The sequence below is a fragment of the Mesocricetus auratus genome, unplaced genomic scaffold, assembly GCF_017639785.1.
Source record: "Mesocricetus auratus isolate SY011 unplaced genomic scaffold, BCM_Maur_2.0 Super-Scaffold_100026, whole genome shotgun sequence".
Lineage (NCBI taxonomy): Eukaryota > Metazoa > Chordata > Mammalia > Rodentia > Cricetidae > Mesocricetus > Mesocricetus auratus.
In genome coordinates this window covers 23,987,479-24,007,373 of record NW_024429207.1, presented here as the reverse complement: position 1 = coordinate 24,007,373, position 19,895 = coordinate 23,987,479, and the positions used below count along the sequence as shown (strand labels likewise).

The 19,895-nt window shown below is 38.4% G+C and overlaps 2 protein-coding genes across 2 annotated transcripts in view; both read left to right on the top strand.

Annotated features, from left to right (window-relative positions):
• The window catches only part of LOC101841244 (putative ankyrin repeat domain-containing protein 19), a 34,757-nt gene extending 23,886 nt beyond the window's left edge, over window positions 1–10,871 (top strand). Inside the window, exons 10-14 of the mRNA XM_005066499.2 lie at window positions 3,858–3,918; window positions 6,072–6,100; window positions 6,192–6,276; window positions 7,772–7,833; window positions 10,743–10,871. Coding sequence (XP_005066556.1) covers window positions 3,858–3,918; window positions 6,072–6,100; window positions 6,192–6,276; window positions 7,772–7,833; window positions 10,743–10,871 — 366 coding nt within the window. The remainder of the gene's footprint in view (window positions 1–3,857; window positions 3,919–6,071; window positions 6,101–6,191; window positions 6,277–7,771; window positions 7,834–10,742) is intronic.
• A 3,833-nt stretch (window positions 10,872–14,704) lies between these two features.
• LOC110340289 overlaps window positions 14,705–19,895 on the top strand; it is a 93,030-nt gene continuing 87,839 nt past the window's right edge. The window contains exons 1-2 of the mRNA XM_040731735.1: window positions 14,705–14,772; window positions 17,875–17,959. The gene's annotated coding sequence lies outside the window, so the exon portion shown is untranslated. The remainder of the gene's footprint in view (window positions 14,773–17,874; window positions 17,960–19,895) is intronic.

Genomic DNA, 19,895 nt, shown 5'->3' with positions numbered 1-19,895 from the left:
TGAGGTGGTGGGAAAATGGGGTGAAAATACAGAGCCAAAGAGAAATTGTATCAGCAATAGGCTTTCAATAATAGAGGATATTTGAAATTTGGTCATCAATTATTTGCACAAATGTAACTTGCTGTGACTTATAATGCCCAAGTAAATCTTTAATAGACTTAATTTGTTACTATAGTAATCAATTTCCACAGTGCCTTTAGATTCAACAGCACAGGACATCTAGCAGTTTATTTTCTAGGACACTTTTATTCATTACATTTTAAATTCGTATTTAAAATTTTTCATGTTACTTGTCCTTTTGTTTTTTGTTATTTTTCTTAGGATACTTTGAATTTTGGAATCGTATAAGCTTTTAGGAGAGGCTATCCTCTATTTTTATCTTTGATTCTCCATTTAAACTGAAATAGTACTAGAAATGTGAAAATCTAGAGTTTAAAAAATGTGTTTCTCAAAATTTGTGCTAAAGGGAATATTGAGCATTTTCTAAATCGTCTTATGAGTAATGTAAGGAAAGCTGCTTATGTGATCAAAGTTGGCCTGCTTTGCTTCAAACAAAATCCAGTTCTAAAAGCAGAAACTCATAAAAACACATAGCAAAAGTTTAATATCATATTTTTAAAAATACTTCATTTTTTAAGATTATAAATATATCATTTCCCCCTCCCCTTTCCTCCCTTCAAACCCTCCCATGTACCTCCATTGTTCTCCCTTTTAAATTCATGGCCTCTTTAAAAAATTGTTACACAGTGTGTGTTCCTAAATATATAAGTACAATTTTCTCAGTCTGTTTAGTGTTTCTTACATGTGTATGTTTTCAAGGATGACCACTCAGCATTAGATAACTAGTTGGTCTGCTCTTTCCCCCACTCTCAGTATTCCTCAGTTGCCTGTAGTTCTTTGTGTTCTGCTGTGGCCTTGTGAGCCTCCTTTTGTCCATGTGACTGTGTATATGGACATGTAAGGCAGGCATGTTTGTGAGACTTCATGGGTGTAGCTCCTGACATTCCTAGGAGACACTCTTGCACAGGAAACTCCCCGTTCCACTGAATCTTACAGTCTTTCTGCCCTCTTTTCCACAGTGATCCCTGAGCGAGGTTCAGAAGTCATGATGTAGATGTATCATTTGGTACCAGGCTCCACAACTGTGTGCTTTAGTTAGTTATGGTTTTCTGTAATGCTCTCTGTCTGTTGCAAAGAAAAGTTCGCTTGATGATGGGTGAGAACTACACTTATTTGTTGGTATAAGGACAAATATATGGAGTGTAGTTAGGGATTATGCTGATTTAGTAAAGTGGTGGTTGTAGATTCCCCTCCAAGATCCATATCTTTACTATCCATGTGTAGCTGGCTGGATTTCTCGTACCAAGTGTTAAAATGTTGTTCAATTTCAAGTCTTAGATGCTTTGGACCTATTTATTTGTTCACTTAAAACTCACAATGGAAGTTAGACAACCTGTTTGTGTATACTCTGGGACACTTAGAATCAAATTTTACATATGAGACAATTTTGATTATATTTGAATGTAATATATGAATAGACACATGGATTTCTATCACGAAATGTTGCACATAATACCATATGTGTGACGCATTTCATAATTAATTCTTTTTCAGCTTTCAGGCTACTTGAGGTCAGGAGAGTTACACAGAGGAACTGTGCCACTACAGGGGAAATAAGAGATGTCATAAACAGGAAAGAAGGGCTACATGTTTTCCAATAATAATCTTAGATAAGGTTGTTAGATGAGACTTAAAAAATCAGGCACTTGAAAAATATCCTGTCTAAAGCCACATTAGAATCATGATTATCAATTCTTTCTCAGAGTGGAAAATTGAGAGATGATTTCATTTGGTATACTTCTTTTAGCTTTGTTTTCAGTAAGTGGTAAATAGTCGTATACCTATTAAATGCTTTATTTTATAGTAATAAAATATTATTTTATGATACAAAGGGCAACACTAATGTTATAGACAACAGTATTTCTGGACACATACACCCCTTATAAAAGCTTCTGTTGTATTTCTTCTTGGAACATTTTCTTTTCTTCAGTGTTGGAGCTCAAACCCAGCATCTTACACACTGTGGGCACTTACCACTGTAGGTGCTTTAATGACTGATCCAGTTTCCAAAGTCCTCTGTTTTTATACAAACTAATATACATAGAAATAGCTTTTCAAGCCAAATGCCTTATTTATTAGCATTTTTTAAATTTTAGAAGCACTCTTATTTACATATCAATCCCTCCATTCCCTTGCCCTCCCATCCTCCTATGCACCCCATCGACCCCCAACCCACCCCCACCCACTTCCCAGGGATAGTGAGGTGTCCTCCATGGCGTGGGGGTTATCAAAGTCCATCACATCATTTGGGGGAGGGCCCAGGTCCTCCTTCCCATATCTGAGCTGCAATAGTATTCTTCCATAGTGAATGTGCTCCCAAAGTCCATTTATGTACTAGGGATAAACACTGGCTCCACTGTTAAAGTTCCCATAGACTGCCCTGGCCTCCTAGCTGACATCCACATTCATTGGTTTAGTCCAATGCTGGTTTCCTGGCTTTATGACAAAGGTATCTGTGCTCTTGCTAGGTCAGGTCAATTGTTTCTGCGGGTTTCTCCATCACCATCTTGGCTCCTTTGCTCATCTCTCCTCCCTCTTCACAACTGGATTCCAGGAGTATAAGCCAAATGCCTTCTAATTGTATTTATTTATTACTGTTTGTAGTGCATGCATGTGTGTGTGTGTGTGTGTGTGTATGTTTGTGCAGATATGCATGTGCCACAGTGAGCATGTGGAGGTCAGAGGTCAATTTGTAGTGTCATTTCCCTCTTTCCACCATGTGTGGGTTCTTGGGCTGAAGCTCAGCTCTCAGGCTTCCTAACTGCAGATCGTCTCTTAGGCCCAAGCCAAGTACCTTAATACTGAAAGGATTTCAGTCATCTGAAACACTTCAGTGTCTACTGCTTTCATATATCAATCATATTTACAAGAATGTATGGTGATATATTATTTATGATTTATTAAAGCTTTTCTGAGGGTCAGAATGCAAGGCTAGCCACAAGCCATAGAGTCAGGCAGTGGTGGCACACACCTTTAATCCCAGACTCAAGAGACAAGCAGATGGATCTCTGTTAGTTCAAGGCCACACTAAGCTACACAAAATTGATCCAGTCTAAAAGAGAAACAGAGCTCACACAAAGGTGATCTCAGCACTTGGGATCACATGTCTTTAATCCTTGCATTAGGGAGGTGGAAACAGGAGTGATGTGGTTGGGCAGAGAGGGGTATAAAAGAATTAAGCGTAGGGTCTCATACAGAGATTTAGTTTCCAGACAGGGAGATCAATTTTCTCTGTGGATTCATGGAGCTAGCTGGATCACCGTTTCAGTCTGAGGTAGAGGTAAGAGCTGGTGGCTGGCTTCTCTGTTCTTCAGCTTGAAGCTTGAACCCCAATATCTGTCTCTGGGTTTTTATTATTTTTGTGTTGCAAGAACGTGCTTACACATGCACACTTTTAAAAAGTCCTTCACTTTTGATGTGGAATCAAAGGGTTAGGTGCTATAATTGTAGTCCTTCTGGAAATATGCACACGAGTAAGTATCTTGTCCATGGATATTTTTCCTGTAAATTGTCGTGTCTGGTTTGCAGAATTATCAGTCCTATAAAGGTTTCCACATAAAGCCACAAAGATGGGCTTGATCTAGAGAGGCATGTATAAGGTTGGGTACAGAAACACTGAGATTTTAAACATGTTTTCCCCCTTTTTATGTACAGTTGTGTAAAAAACTAACCAATTCACATATCTTAAAGTGATTAAGGAAATTTTATGCAACGAATTTTAATATTAATTTTAACAGAGCTTCTCTGAGCGTGCCCCTCTGACCTGTGCTGAGAATACAGCCAAACGAAAGGTGGAAGGTATGCTCTCTGCTCTGTAAAAGCGTCATTTTGGAGAATGTTGTTTGTAACGTGAGCAACTAAACCCTTTTCCTTGTAGTGGACAGCAACAAGAGCGTGAGACAAGCTGCCAGTGAGCTGGGTTTCATCTCCACTTCCCGAAGCACATTAAACTGAGAATGTTGCTTAAAGACACTTAACCCAAATTAGGACGGCCATTTCAAGATAGGCTTACAACCAAGGGCCACACGTATATAAGGAAAAGGGAATGAGTACTGGGTGTGAGGAATAAAAAGGGCAGGAGGAGGAGGGGTAAATGAAGGAGAAAACATCAAATGTGTCATCGGACTGTGGGAAAAGAAAGTGATTCTTTAGAAAAAAAGATGGTGTTTTCTCAGAAATGTGAGAAAAATCTAGGAACAGAACTGGTTTAGGAAGTAGGAAAGCTGCCCCTCCACTCTGTCTGAATCCTTCACTGTTGGAAAGACATCAATAATTGATGTACACAACCATGAGGAGGGAGGCCTGATGTACATGGGGGAATATGAGACTATGTGAGCAGTCATGTATGTAGAATACAATGTTATCTGGAACGTTACTGCTTTACCAGCTAGTATTACATAGGACAAAATTGAAGTTGGAAAGAAGGGAGGTGAAAGTCCAGTTACAGGAAGTTCAGGAAAGCCATTGCCAAGCATGGCGGGCAGGCACTGCAGGCTACATTGAAACACAAGTTAGTGTAAAGGGGTATGGAAGCCGGGCGGTGGTGGCATTAGGAACTGAATTTTCAGTTAGTTCTTAGTCACCACGGGGTCAGGCACCCTCTCAATAGCACTATCTATCTTGTCACTTTTTAAGCAAAATGCAGACAAGAGGCTATTGTGGAGTAAACAGTGATGCAATAATATCAAGACAGAGAGCGACTATGCTTTTGTTTCCAGTCATGTCTGCAAAAAATGTGGAGGAAGCAAAGAAATCATAATCCTAAAGTGATACTGTAAAATCGGAAATTCATGGTAGGAATAACCCACAGAAAGAATGAAAAATGGAAAGTATGAAGACCAGAGATGCGGATGTCACTTTTTCGAAGGGGATGGAGGCTCTTGAGCACTTGCAAGTAATGATATATGGACTACAGGGTATACTGTGTGACTCACGGTGTCACACGACACCTTCCACACTGGCTTTTCTTCTTTCCTTTTAAATCTGATTTTGTTTTATCCTGGCGAGCAGAGGTTGGAAGAACAGAGGGCAGATAGGAAGGGACCGGGAAATGAGGAGGATCAAGACACATGGTGTGAAATCCACAAAGAATCAATAAAAAAGTAAAAAAAAAAAAAAAGAAAGGAAGAAAGAAAGAAAAGAAGAGGGAGGACTGGGGGTGAGGTTCAGTCAGCAGATGCTTGCCTGGGATGCAGGATCCCTGTGTCCAGCACCTCACAAGCTGGGCACAGGCCTCTTATTAGAGCACACAGGCAGAGGCAGGAGGATCAGAAGTTTAATGTTATTATCTGCTACACAGTGAGGACAAAGTCAGCTTGGATACATGAAGGTCCCCCCACCCCCCACAGATAGGAAAAGTGTAAGAGCCAGAATAATTCTGGACAACACTAGGATTAACTGAACTTAGTTCAGATGACTTCAATACATGTGCATTCAAACCAACGATGAGGTCCTTGCTGCTCTATGAAAAGTGTTGGGTTGAAGGAAGGCTAGAATGTAATAAGCTGTAGTCACTTCTTCACCTATTTTGTTACATTTTGCACAGATTTTTCCCGAGTATATTTTATTTTAAATTTGTTGCTCACATCCGTGTGCATGTCCGCCACATGCGTGAGGGTGCCAGCAGGGGTCAGAAGATGGCATTTGATCCCCTGGAGTCACCACCCAGTGTGGGTGCTAGGAACTGCACGTGGGTCCTCTGGAAGAGTAAGAAGTGCTTTTAACCACTTAGCAGTCTCATGAGCCGCATCGGCATACTTTTTTGTTTAGCACATTTCAGTTATGTAGCTGCCCAGACCTGTAAAAACCCTCCAAATATTCAAATCATGGAGTAATAACTGGAAAGCTAAGAATGAGAATCTGGTTCTGTTCTAATTCTTTTTGAGCATATGATTTTGATGTTGTATCAGCATAGAAATGAGTATATTTCCCTTTGCTTTTTTTTTTTTTAGCATGGATTGAGAAAGATTTGTCCCCAAAGGTAATAAGCCTTTTATTTTTATCATGAATTATTAAATATATATTATGTGGCATATATAACATTAAAATATTCTGCTTGAAAACCTATTCAGCCTGCTCCTGAGCCTGCCCCTGAAGTAAGAGAATCTGTTACAAATGAAACAATAGAAGTAATAGAGCTGTTACCCTCTGTACCAGGTACGTTTTGCAAAGCGAGTCATTTTGGATAGAAATAGAGTGTATGAAATGCTTGCAGACTTTGCCATCCTAATTCTGTCCCCCCCCAAAGTTGGTGCTATGATTTGATATAAATGCGAACGTTATGTTAGCACCCATGTTTTTAAAAAGAACATTTCTGAGTGTCAGAAGGAATCTTTTAAATGTAAGTTTAACGAGGAACTTCCACATTTGTATTTCAGTGGGATCTCTGTCATAACGATTTACAGAAATTATGACACTCACGAGATTCTCCATTGTTTACAAAACGTTGTCTGGAGAACTGGATACTCTTCTGTGTGCCTGTGATTCCAGACACTTGAGAGGCTCTGAGTAGAGATGTTCATTTTGCTCAGGAGGTTCTGGACTAGTGCGTGCACAAAGCAACATATTTTTTTCCTAAAAGTCAAGAAAACAATTTTATTTCTACTAGGGGGATCCAGTCTGTTTGTTGTCTGGATCTAAAGTGTGTTTTTATTCTTTTCTTTTTCATATCTGTGAAATGAGTTTTGTTATTCAGTCACATATCCTATCTGTAACCACAAACCACTAATTACAATGCTACACAATTGACTTTAGATTTCAAAGCCAAAGATACTCATTAAAGTGTTCTGGTTGCACTTGTATTTTTTTTCCTTATTTTTGTCCCCCTGGAAAACACTGAATCTGTCCCACCTTACCTCCTAATTATCAAACCACCCATTAACTCTAGAAGAATCTATCCCTAATATTTTATTTCCATTCTCCAAAATCTCATGCCATTTACTACCAGGATACAAAAATAATCATTGAGTAACATCAAGAAAAATTGATTATACAAGGGTGATAGAAAAGATTGGCATCTCTAGTGCAGGGGTGAAGGAGAGACAGGGGAGGAATAATTTGCAGTTGCAGTGAAAATTCACTAAAGCCCTGAAGCAGACAAAGGAAAGCGATGACCAGGGAAGACTCCGTGCATTAGTTTGAGGCTTGGAAGAAGAAATTTGTCTGATAGTTGGTGAAAACATCTTCACATGTTGGAAACCATGATCACAGACAAAATGTTTGATTTAGCTACCATTTTGGGGTCAAGATGTTTAAAATGAAACATAAGATAAAAATGAACACAAATGAATTTATTAATTGCTAAGGTCTTTGGAAATTTGTTTCTTGAGACTTTATTTGTTTAGATTGAGTGGATGAATTTATGTGCAAATCTTTATGATGTATGGCATCCTCTGCTGGTTATGAATATCTGATGTGCAAAACATCGAATATGTGATCCCCAGGTTGAGAACAACTAGACAACTAGAACTATCCAGCTCAATACATATGTACATATTTAATTGAAATTCTTACTTGGAAAGTAACAATATAATGTTATTTTTATATAATGCTATTTTTAAGTCATTTAAACAGCTCCTTTAATATGTAGACTATTGCTTCATATGAATTCTATGCAGTCTAATTGAATAAATGTACTTGCCAACAGAACCAGAGTTAGAATTGATGTCAGTGGAAGAAGATATGTCTGATGAAAGTGAAAATAATCAGCCACTGGTATGAAAATAATTAATTTTAAATATCACATAATATTGCGTAGCATTAGCCACATGAAATCATATTTTTAGATTACTTAATAGAATCAATAGATCATAACTAAATACTTAATGTTGAAAACATTTCCCTTGTTAAAAATTTAACATAGCAAGTTCCAAGGCAGCCAGTGCTACACAGAGAAACCTTCAAAAGTAAGATAAAACTTCCGAATATTCTTAGACTCCATAATAATTTATAGCTAAGCTTGAAAAAATTTGTTGTTTGAGAATTTTTTTCACAATGCGTTTTGATCATATTCACCCAACCCCTTCCAGATTCACCCCAATTCCCTACCCACCTAGTTTTGTGTAACCCTCCATCCCTCTTAACCGTACATTTATTACATTCAATAGAGAATGAAGAGGAACCGAAAGTCAGGTTCACAAATAGCTTGGAGCAGCTACATAGACACAAATAGATGGGTATATGTTATAAAACTCAAGTGTACGGTGTCTTCAGTACTAGGGTCTTACTCTCAAGCTCTGGAAGGTAATTAAGAGCATGCTTGCATTTGTTGTGGAATATCGTTTTAAGATGTGTTGCATTTGTTTAAGCTGTGGAACATTTGTTTTAATGATGCAAAGGTGTGTTGCATTCTTTTATGCTGCTTTTGTTAAACTCTAAAGCTGTGTTACTTTGCCGGTCTAAAAACACCTGATTAGTCTAATCAAGAGCTGAATAGCCAATAGCAGGGCAGGAGAAAGGATAGGCAGGGCTGGTAGGAGGGTAGGAGGGAGAATAAATAGAAGGAGAAAAAGAGATCAAGGAGCAAGAGAAGAAGGGGCCAGCCACTGAGCCACACAGCCAGTCATGGAGTAAGAGTGAAAGTAAGATTACAGAAGAAAAGGAAAAAGCCCAGAGGCAAAAGGTTGATGGGATAATAAAAGAAAATTTGGCTATGAATAAGCCAAGCTAAGGCTGGGTATTTGTAAGTAGTAGTAAGTCTCTGTGTGATTTATTTAGGAGCTGGGTGGTGGGTCCCCCCAAAGAGAAAAGAGTAAAAACATCCAACATGTGTTGTTTGGCTTCAGTGTTGCATCACTAGCCAACAACCTCAAAAGAAAGTACCAATTCCTGACACTGGACTTTTTATTAGATGATCTCTGGAATCTAGAAGGAGCCTTGTTGCCTTGCTACAGGCTTGTATCTATCATCTATCTGTCTATATATTTGTGTTGTGGTATATTTGTACTCTATATGAAAGTGTACTGCTTTGATTGGTGTAATAAAAATCTGAGCAGTCAGTATTTAGGCAGAAGGTATAGGCAGGACTTCCAGGCAGAGAGAAGGAAGGAGGAATCTAGGTGTGCAAGAGAGACTCAAGAAGCCACAGAAAAAGTAGAATGAGTGGTATGTGACAGAAGATAGATTAACAGAAATGGATTAATTTAAGTTATAAATGCTAGCTAAAAACAAGTTTAAGCGGAGACCAAGCTTTCATAATTAATAATAATAAAATTCTGTTTTAAATTTTCTAAATAGTTGTGTTGGAATACAAACAGGGCTTGTGTTCAATTTACAGATGGCTTTTGGTAAGACAGTCATTTCAAAACGTTAATCCTACCAGTCCATGAGCATGGATGGTCTTTCCATCTCTGGTGTCTTCTTTAATTTATTTTTCAGTAATTTGAAGTTTTCATTGTACAAATCTTCTACTTCATTAGATAAATTGATTCATATATATATGCATACACATATATCATTGTGAATGGCATCATTTTCTTGACCAATTGCTTTATTTTTGAAATTAAATTGCATATTTCCCCCTTCCATTTTCTTCCTTCAAGACCTCCCATATATCCACTCCTTTTCAAATTTATATAATTTTCTTTATTTCTTTCTTAGTTTGTCACACATAGGAAGACTGTTGATTTTATATATTTTAGTTTTGTATTCTGTGACTTCTCAGAATGTATTTATCAGCTGTAGGAGCTTTTTGTGGAACCTTTGGGTCCTTTTAGGCATAGAATCACATCATCTGCAAGTAAACAGTGGTACCCTTTTAAATTTAAATTTAAAATTGTTTTTAGAAGTTCTTACGTGAGTTTATAACATTTATATCATTTTCACCCCTCCTTCTACCCCATCCAGCTCGTCCTGTGCCCACACATGCTTCCTCTCATTTCATGCCCCCCTCTTTAATTTTGTTGTTGTATATATTTGTATACATGTATATGGGCATACACATATATACAGTCTTAGTATCCTCTTCTTACTAAGGTTTGCTATGCTTTTAGGAATTTCTTCATTATGATATTACCTCTAATATTTTCATGCTATTATTTAAATACAACATAAATAGAAATTTTCTAACTTATCACTCATTTAATCATTTTTCTATCATTAAACATTTTATATAAAAACACGTATGATTTAAAAATTGTTCAGCGTTTTGTTTATACCCCGCATGACAAGCTAGGAATTATTTTTACAGAAAATATCTTCTGGTTTCTGTCATTGTAGAAGTATTCTAAATGTTAAATGTTGTTCTATAGCAAGTGTTTTTATTTTTCAACAAAATTTGTCTAAATACATATTTCCTAGAATTCTCCTTTTTGTGGGAAATGAAAAGTAGGGTTAGGTATTTGTAAGTAAATTCTTATTAAAATATGCATGCCAGTCGTTATTGTGTACATGAATTTGTTTCTCTTGTCCTTTCATGATCTGTTTACATGTTCAGTAACCATATGACAGAAAAGGATTAAAATGATATAAAGAACATATACAATATCCCCCTCAAGTGTTTTACTGTCTGTACAACTTACTCTTATTTTCTAGTTTAATTGCTTTTGGAGCTGGAAAGTCAGACATCTTCTTAGAAGGCAGTTAGGAGACATTTATGTAACTTATTGACACTTACTTTTTAACAGAGTGTCTTGGAGCATCTTCCACAGATGAATGTTGGCCATTTATCTGATGCAGAAGACGAAATGGAAAAAAATGATATAAACAGACAAGTGAAAGGTAGGAATAGCATTTTATTAAAAAGAATTATGTGATGGCTCAAGATTGCATTTTATAGACTTCAATTGCTCTGTAGTGACACCCATATTTACATGCAATATCACATATCCATGCAATTGCTTCACAGATGCTATTCACGTCATTTACCCAGAAGTGAACACCCTACTATGATGTTATTGCTTAATGAGTTTAGCAGATTAAAGAATCAGTTCATTCAAAACAAACACCCTAACCATAGTAAGATGTGCACCAGAAAAATGGGAAACACAAGCAACTGAAACATAACTTACTTTATAGTTTTCTCAAATGACAAGTCTATTTCTCCAATGATTCAAACCTATTTATACATTACTTCATTTACTAAGATTTGGTCTACATCACATACTGACGAATTTAAAACCTAAATATTCCTGTAAGCATTTCACCAGTTATGGTCTGGATAGTGTTTATCTTGCCAAGTAACTTCTTTTTTTTTAAATTTTAAATTTAAATTTAAATTAGAAACAAGGTTGCTTCGCATGTCAATTCCAGATCCCTCTACCTTTCCCTCCCCTCCTCCCACACCCTCCCACCAGCCCCCCCCCAGTACTTCCTCATTTTCCCAGGGAGGGTGAGGCCCTCCATGGTGGTGTCCATAGTTTGTCATTTCATCCAGGGCAGGGCCTAGACCCTCCCCAAAGAGTCCAGACTGAGAGTGCATTCCTCATTGTTGGATGGGCACCCAAAGTCCATTTGTATGCCAGGGATAAATACTGATCCACTACCCAAGGCCCAATAGATTGCCTAGGCCTCCTCACTGACAACCACATTCAGGGGGTCTTGATCAGTCCCATGCTGGATTCCCAGCCATCAGTCTGGGATTCAAGAGCTAACCCTTTTCAGGTCAGCTGTTTCTGGGGGTTAAACCAGCCCAGTCCTCCCTCTTTGTCACTGGATTCCTTGAGTTCAGCTCAGTATTTAGCTGTGGGAATCTGCCCCTGGTTTCATCAGCCATTGGATGAAGGTTCTGTTCCCCAGACTCTCTGACCATGGGACTGTGGGCTGGCACTCCCCAGATCTATGTCTAAAATCCATATATAAGGGCATATATAAGGGAGTGCATACCATGTTTGTCTTTTTGTGACTGGGTTACCTCACTCAGGATGGTTTATTTTAGTGCCATCCATTTGCTTGCAAATTTCAGGATTCCATTGTTTTTTTTTTTCTGCTGGATAGTATTCCATTGTGTAAATGTACCACATTTTCTCTATCCACTCTTCAGTTGAGGGACATCTAGGTTGTTTCCAAGTTCTGGATATTACAAATAATGCTGCTATGAACATAGTAGAACATATGTCCTTGTTGTATGAATGTGCATCTTTTGGGTATATGTCTAAAGAGTGGAATTGCTGGGTCTTGTGGTAGGCTTATTCCCATTTTTCTGAGGAATTTCCATACTGATTTCCAAAGTGGCTGTACAAGTTGGCACTCCCACCAGTAGTGGAGAAGTGTTCCCCTTTCTCTACAACCTCTCCAGCACAAACTGTCATTGGTGTTTTTGATTTTAGCCATTCTGACAGAAGTAAGATGGTATCTCAGAGTTGTGTTGATTTGCATTTCCCGGATGGCTAGGGATGTTGAGCACTTTCTCAAGTGTCTCTCAGCCATTGTAGACTCCTCTATAGAGAATTCTCTATGTAGTTCAGTCACCCACTTTTTAATTGGATCCTTTGGTGTTTTGTAGACTTGCTTCTTGAGTTCTTTGTAAATTTTGGAGATCAGCCCTCTGTCAGACGTGGGGTTAGTGAATATCTTTTCCCATTCTGTGGTCTGCCTTTTTGTTTTGCTGACTGTGCCCTTTGCCTTACAGAAGCTTCTCAGTTTCAGGAGGTCCCATTTATTAATTGTTGATCTCACTGTCTGTGCTACTGGTGTTATGTTCAGGAAGCTGTCTCCTATACCAATTTGTTCAAGGGTACCACCCACTTTCTTTTCTAAGAGGTTCAATGTTGCTGGATTTATGTTGAGGTCTTTGATCCATCAAAACAATCATTCACCACGATCAAGTAGGTTTTATCCCAGAGATGCAGGAATGGTTCAACATATGAAAATCCATCAATGTAATACACCATATGCCAAGAATGTGCTCGATTTTTGAGAAGTTTCCACGTGGTGCTGAGAAGAAGGTATATTCTTTTTTATTTGGATGGAATATTTGGGGTCTTGATTATTATGTGTCAAGGGGACTTTTTTGTGGTCCACTCTATTTGGTGTTCTGTAAGTTTCTTGTACCTTCATTTGCATGTCTTTCTTTAGTTGGGGGAAAGTTTTCTTCTATGATTTTGTTGAATATATTTTCTTCCCCTTTGAGGTGGTTTTCTTCACCTTCTTCTATACCTATTATTCTTAGGTTTGGTCTTTTCATGGTGTCCCATATTTCCTGGATATTTTGTGTTAGGGATTTTTTGGACTTAAGATTTTTTTGGTCGATGAATCAATTTCTTGTAGTGTATCTTCAACACCTAAGATTCTCTCCTCCATCTCTTGTATTCTGTTGGTTACGCTTGCATCTGTAGTACCTGACCATTTGCCCAGCTTTTCTATTTCCAGCCTTCCTTCAGATTGTATTTTTTATTGTCTCTATTTCAGTTTTCAACCCTTGCACTGTTTGAATTGTTTCTTGCAATTTTACTTTGTCTTTTTGTCCATTTGTTGCATTTTTAAATATTTTTTTGGTGTGTTTTTTTTCTTCCATTTCTTTGAGGGATTTTCCTATATTCTCTTTGAGGGCCTCTATCATTTTCATGAAGTTGTTTTTAAGGTCATTCTCTTCTGCTTCATTTGCATTGGTATGTTGGAGTCTTGCTGGCGTAGAGTGTCTAGAATCTGGTGGTGTAATATTTGTTTTTCTGTTGCTGAGTGTGTTTTTGTACTGTCTGTTTCCCATCCCTTCTTCTAGTGGGTGTAGAAAGAGCCCCTTACTGGCCTGGTGGTTAGGGGACCATAGTTCCCTTTTGGTGGGTGCAAGCAAGTCCAGTCCTAGTGCTGGTCCCATGGGTGGAAAAGACCGGGAATCTGGGGTGCATAGGCCCCTACCTGAAGGGGAGATTCAGTGGCACTCTCCAGGCACTGGAGCACAGGTCCAGAAACAGACCCCGAATTTCCTGGTCCCATGGGTGGAGAAGAAGACAGGGAAACTGGGGTGTGTAGCCTCGCGTTGGGAGGGAAGGCTCAATGGCTGTTTGCAGGTACTGGTCCAGTGGGTGGAGAAGAAGACCAGGAAATGGGTGCATGGGCTCCCGCCAGGAGGGGAGGCTCTCTGGCTGTTCCCAGACTGCCCCAAGCACTAGAAGGCAGGTCCGGATACTGGGCCCAGTTTACCTGGTCCCCTGGTCCCGTTGGTGGAAGAGAAGACAGGAATCTGGGGTGCGTGGTTTCAGCCAGGAGAGGAGGTTCTGTAGTAGTCACCAGACAGTCCCTGGGCACTGGAATGCAGGCCCGGATACAGGGACTGGTTTACCTGGTCCCCTAGTCCCGTAGGAGAAGAGAAGACCAGGAATCTGGGGTGCTGGTGCATAGGTTCTCGCAGGTCAGGGAGACTCTGTAGCAGTCCCCAGGCACTGGAAGGTAGTCTGGTTACAGGGCCTGGTTTACCTGGTCCCCTGGTCTCCATTGTGGAAGAGAAGACCAGGAATCTGGGGTGAGTGGCTCCCTCTGAGAGGGTAGGCTCTGTAGCAGTCCCCAGGCAGTCCCCAGGCACTGGAAGGCAGTCCAAAATGCAATTATTATGAACACAAATTTTAAGATACCTTCATTTACTGCTATAAAGACTATTGTTTTGTGTGCAATGTATTAATAATGCTTAACGGACTATATTTATTAGTAGAGCCAGACTTAGAAGTAACATCAAAGGAAGATCACAATAAATTTGATGACAGGAGAAATATCCAGACATTGGTATGTAAATGTAAATTAGAATTTCCAGTATAAAATTTTTTGTTGTTCAAGAATGTTGCATGAAGCCTGGTGGTGGTGCTTGCTTTTAATCCCAGCACCGGGGGACAGAGGCAGGTGGATCTCTGTGAGTTCAAGGCCAGCCTGGTCTACTGAGTGAGTTCCAGGTCAGCCAGTCCTGTTACACAGAGAAACCCTGTCTTAAAAAAAGAATGTTTCATGGACCAAAGGAAATTACAGTTCAGACAACCAAGAATTGATTGCTTATAATTTAGTACTTAGTCTTAAAGAATGTTTTACCATCTTATGGAACATATGGCTAGCATTTATCCTTAGACAAACATTATTTTCCCTGTGTTTATTAGCCCTAGAAGCAAGCCCATATTTATTTTTTCTCTGATAAGAACGATGACTGTTTTCACTCTTAAGTTTGTGCATGTGTAAGTACTAACAAGGTAGTAGGGATGAGTCCAACATGAAGGAAATACAACAGTAAATATCCAAAGTGTGATCTGTTCTCTTTAGTGGACTTTAGAACATATTTGAACAATTTAATGCAGAGAGCTTCTATAGATGAGATAATATTAAATATATATTTCCAATGTTTTTGGAAGAAAAACCTGCAACAGAAATGTTGCAGATGGTTCTTGAGGCATTATTGAGAACCTTTTAATTATTGAGACCTGTGCTAGCTAGTTTTATGTCAACTTAACATGAGCTAGAGTGATCTGTAAGGAGGGGACCTCAACTGAGAAAATACCTCCATAAAATATGACTGTAAGGAATTTTCTTAATTAGTGATTGATGGGTGAGGACCCAGCCCATTGTTGGTGGTGCTGTCCCTGGGCTGGTGGTACTGTGTTCTATAAAAAGTCTGAGAAAGCTATGAGGAGCAAGCCAGTAAACAACACCCATCCATGGCCTCTGCGCCAGCTTATACCTTCAGGTTCCTGCCCAGTTTTGAATCCTTGTCTTGACTTTGATGAACAGTGGTGGAAAGTTAAATAAACCCTTTCCTCTCCAAGTTGATTTGGTCCTGGTGTTTCATCACAGTAATAAGACAATACCAAATAATTTTTGTTATTGTGGGTCAGTGATGTACTAGCTTGGTATTTAGCACCAAATGTCCCAGATGTCTCATTTTCTAGTGAAAATAACTAAACAATATCCAGCAAGTACTTTTAAATCATATGAGAACAATATCAATTTACACAACATTGAAGGGGTTTGTAGTTAGGATGGGACTGTAGGTGGCGGTGCAATTTTAAATTCTGAGAAGATTTTTCTGCATGAGAAGCAACTTCTAATGAAAGGATGGAGACGATACCAACCAAGTGAGATCTCGTCAAGATGACCGTCTGGGCAGGAAGAGCGTGCATCACATCTTTTCTTTAGTTGGCTTTTGCCTTACATAATCAGGAAGCAGGGCATGGGACAAACTTCACAACAATCCCTTTACTCTTGTAATGTGTACACAGAGATGCACAGCTAATGGAGTTGTGCAGTTCAGTCCCTTAGAAACTCAACACCATTGTGTTTGAAGTTCTCCATTGCAAAGGGTTGTATAGTAACACAGAATATTTGCACAACATTATTTATTCATTCCATAGAGAATTTTGTTTTGCAACTTTGTTATTTAAGTATTTCTAAATTAGCATACATGGTGTTTTAAATTAGCATACCAGGTATTTTAATACTTATCTTAGGCTGATCTCCTCTCACTCACTCTCACCTCAGATCATACCCTCCCATTCTCAGTAGTCCCTCCCATTTCCTTTCTCATATATTCTATTACCTCTCCCACTTGCTGTCCTTAAAGTCCCAACCCATCTAATACTCTTCTTCCTGGCTTCATTAACTTTGCCTATACCCTCACAGAACACTCAGGTCTAATTATTAGAAGCAAGGATTTACATATGAAAGCACATCTGACATTTGTCTTTTTGAGTGTGGGTCCCCTCACTTAATATAATAACTTCCAAATACATTTATTTTCTTGCAAACTTCATGACTTTCTTTTCTTTGTGGTGGAATTAAATTCCATTTTGTATCTATACTGCATTTTCATTGATTTGCTTCACTCCACTTTCCCCTCTGTGAGAGCTGAATTCCCACCTATAGTTTAGATTTCTAGCAATGTAAACTGCCTTGCTGTCTGAATTTTGTGGTGATGGATTACTGGAACTCTTGGATATATTTCCTTTGGTGAGACTCACCTAAACATGAGCATACTGGTGTAGTTGGGGTGCATTTGGGCTTCTTTGAAGAGAAAGAATTCACTAGCTAATTTTTTTGAGACAAGGTTTCTCTGTGGCTTTGGAGGCTGTCCTAGAAATAGCTCTTGTAGACCAGGCTGGTCTTGAACTCACAGAGATATATCTGTCTCTGCTTCCTGAGCACTGGGGTTAAAGGTGTGCGCTACCACTGCCCTGCTACTAGCTAGTTTTATTCCTATTTTTATCCTTTGCTCATTTTTCTACTAGTAGCTTTTACATCTCTTTCTCCCTCCTGTCTCATGGTTGTGGCTTCCAATAAGCCATCTTTCCCCTGCTCCCAAATTTGTCATTTTAAACCATTTTTCTCCAGTAAGTAAGCAATTTTAACACCACCACCACCACCACCAAAAATACAGACTTTTACCCCTAATTTAATTGAAGAAACTATATCTTATTTTGTGACACATATTATATCTGATTATAAAGCACCTGCTGTCGTTTTAAGTACCCTGGATATTCAATGTTGTATTACATCAAGTTGTTTACCTATGTATTTTTTTTGAAAAATTCTCTTATTTTTGTGGGGAATGCAAAATAGATTTTGATAAACAAAACTAAATTCCTGACTAAAATATATATGTAATCTGTTATTGTCTACTTGTATGTTCTTTTGACCCTCCATGCTGTTTACATAGTCAATGACCACATGAAGATAAAAGTTAGAATGGATCTGAAGAGCATGTATGAGGTTCTGTTTCCAAATATTTTAGTTTTTAAGAGTACTTCTTTTATATTCAACTCTGTGATTTTTAAAATATGAAATTTGGCACCTTCATGAAATTGATTGGGAGGATTTTGCACAACTTATGATCACTACTTATTGTAACAGAGAATCTATAAGGACCTTCCAAATGTTTCTGGCAATGTGTCTGCGACAGTAGACTCAAGAAGAAAGACAAATGGACAAGCAAGAGGTAGGAAGTACATTTTATAAAAAAGACATTTGGGGTGTTGCTTGTTAATGACAGGAGGCTGGAGTTTCAGTGACAGTTTGAGAGTATAGTGATACTCACTAAGAAGGATGAATTGTGAGTTATATTTCTAGGTATCCTACTACCAGAGATATGCTAGTAAGTTATAACAAGGTGAGAGAAATGGGGAATGAGAAAAGCTGTGACAAAAGGGTATAAGTAAAGTATGTCAGGTATATGAAGTAAAGGGTTAGTATTCTGAAGTAAAGGGTTAGTGTCCTAGTTTTCCTCTGGTCTGTGGTAAAGTACTCTGAAGGAAACAAAATAAGTGAGGTGCAGTATGTTAAAACTCAAAGGGCCAGGGCGTAGCTCATCCTAGAATTGAAATCAAACTATCAGGAGCTTGAAGCAGCTGCTCACATTACGACCACAGACCACAGTCAGAGATGAATAACGAATACATACTTTCTAGTGCTCAGTTCCTTTCTTCCCACAGACAGCCTAGTTTCTCTTGCATAGGGAATGGTGTCACTCACAGTGGTGGCACTTTACACCTCAATGAATATAATGAAGACAATTGCCTACAGGCATGCAGGTCAGTGTTTACATTGAGAGTACCCTCCCAGGTAATTCTGGGTTGTACCAAGTTAATAATTAAATTGAGAAAATTTAAAAAATTGTGCAGCAAAGAAAAGTAATGTATTTGACTTGTGAGGAACATGTGACTTGAGTGTCTAGAACTCAAGATTGTCTAAAATTAGAACAAAGTATCCCACTCTTTTTGTATTCTTCATCAGTAAGACCCCATTAAGAATTTAAATACTTGGTTTTTCAAATCTATGTCTTATTACTAAAGAACAGTATAACTATAATAACTGACCTACTGTGAATGTATATGTATTTTGTCCATTTGCAAACACTACCACTTCAGCAGGTAGAGTTCTATAAGTGAAAATTCAAGAACTGGAAATAAGAAACGCATGGGATTAGATTAAAAGTCCATTATAAAGTTTGTGACTGCTTATATAATCTCAGTTTGGGTGATGACAGTGTAGATTCTTAGAGTAGGTTCTAAATAGATACATATAAGCATTTGGAACAAAACCGTGTTGACTACCACTTGTTAAACTTTGGTGAATCATCTACTTTGGCCTTGATAAAAATAAACTCTGGTGAGTCATAAATGGGGTTTTGCATTTGTGATGAATTCTCAGTTGGTTCAGATGCTACAAGAAGTCACAGTGTATAAAGAGTAGTGATGATGGAGACTGAGATTAAATCTGTAGAGATAATTATTGTGGAAAGCATAATGGGCCCAAGTGCATTTTGCCCTTACTTATTCTATCCAGAAACAAACAAACAAATATATATAGAAACTGAATAATTCTATATGATTCTTAGGATACTGTAAGTGGGGCTCTCTGTGGTTATAAAATACAATTTTTTAGTTATTAGGTATTTTTGCTAAACAAAGATGAAAGAAGTGGTCACAATAATCCACAAGCTAGCATAAAACTGAAATGAGATATAGAGGTGCTTTGTTAAGAAAGATAGTCTAGATAGGAGAGAAATTGCCTGGAAGGCATGAAAGTTCACTCTGAGGAAACTTGAAAGAACTCACTTTCGCTATTATCAGACTATTCTCATATAAACCATATTACACTGTTGTGTGCCTGCATAGATTATTGGAATCAGGATGGTATTAACCACCTGGAGGTGGTACTAGTCAAGTGGAGGCAGAAATGGAAGAAGAAATTATGGAGAAACCCTGCTTACAGCCTTGTGTTCAGCTTGCTTTCTTATACAACCCAGGACTATCGGCTAAGGGGTAGCACCATCCACAGTGGGCTGGGACCTCCCACACCAATAGACAATTAAGAAAACTCACAACAGACACGACCACAGCCCAATCATATGGAGGCAAATTAAGCAATTTAGG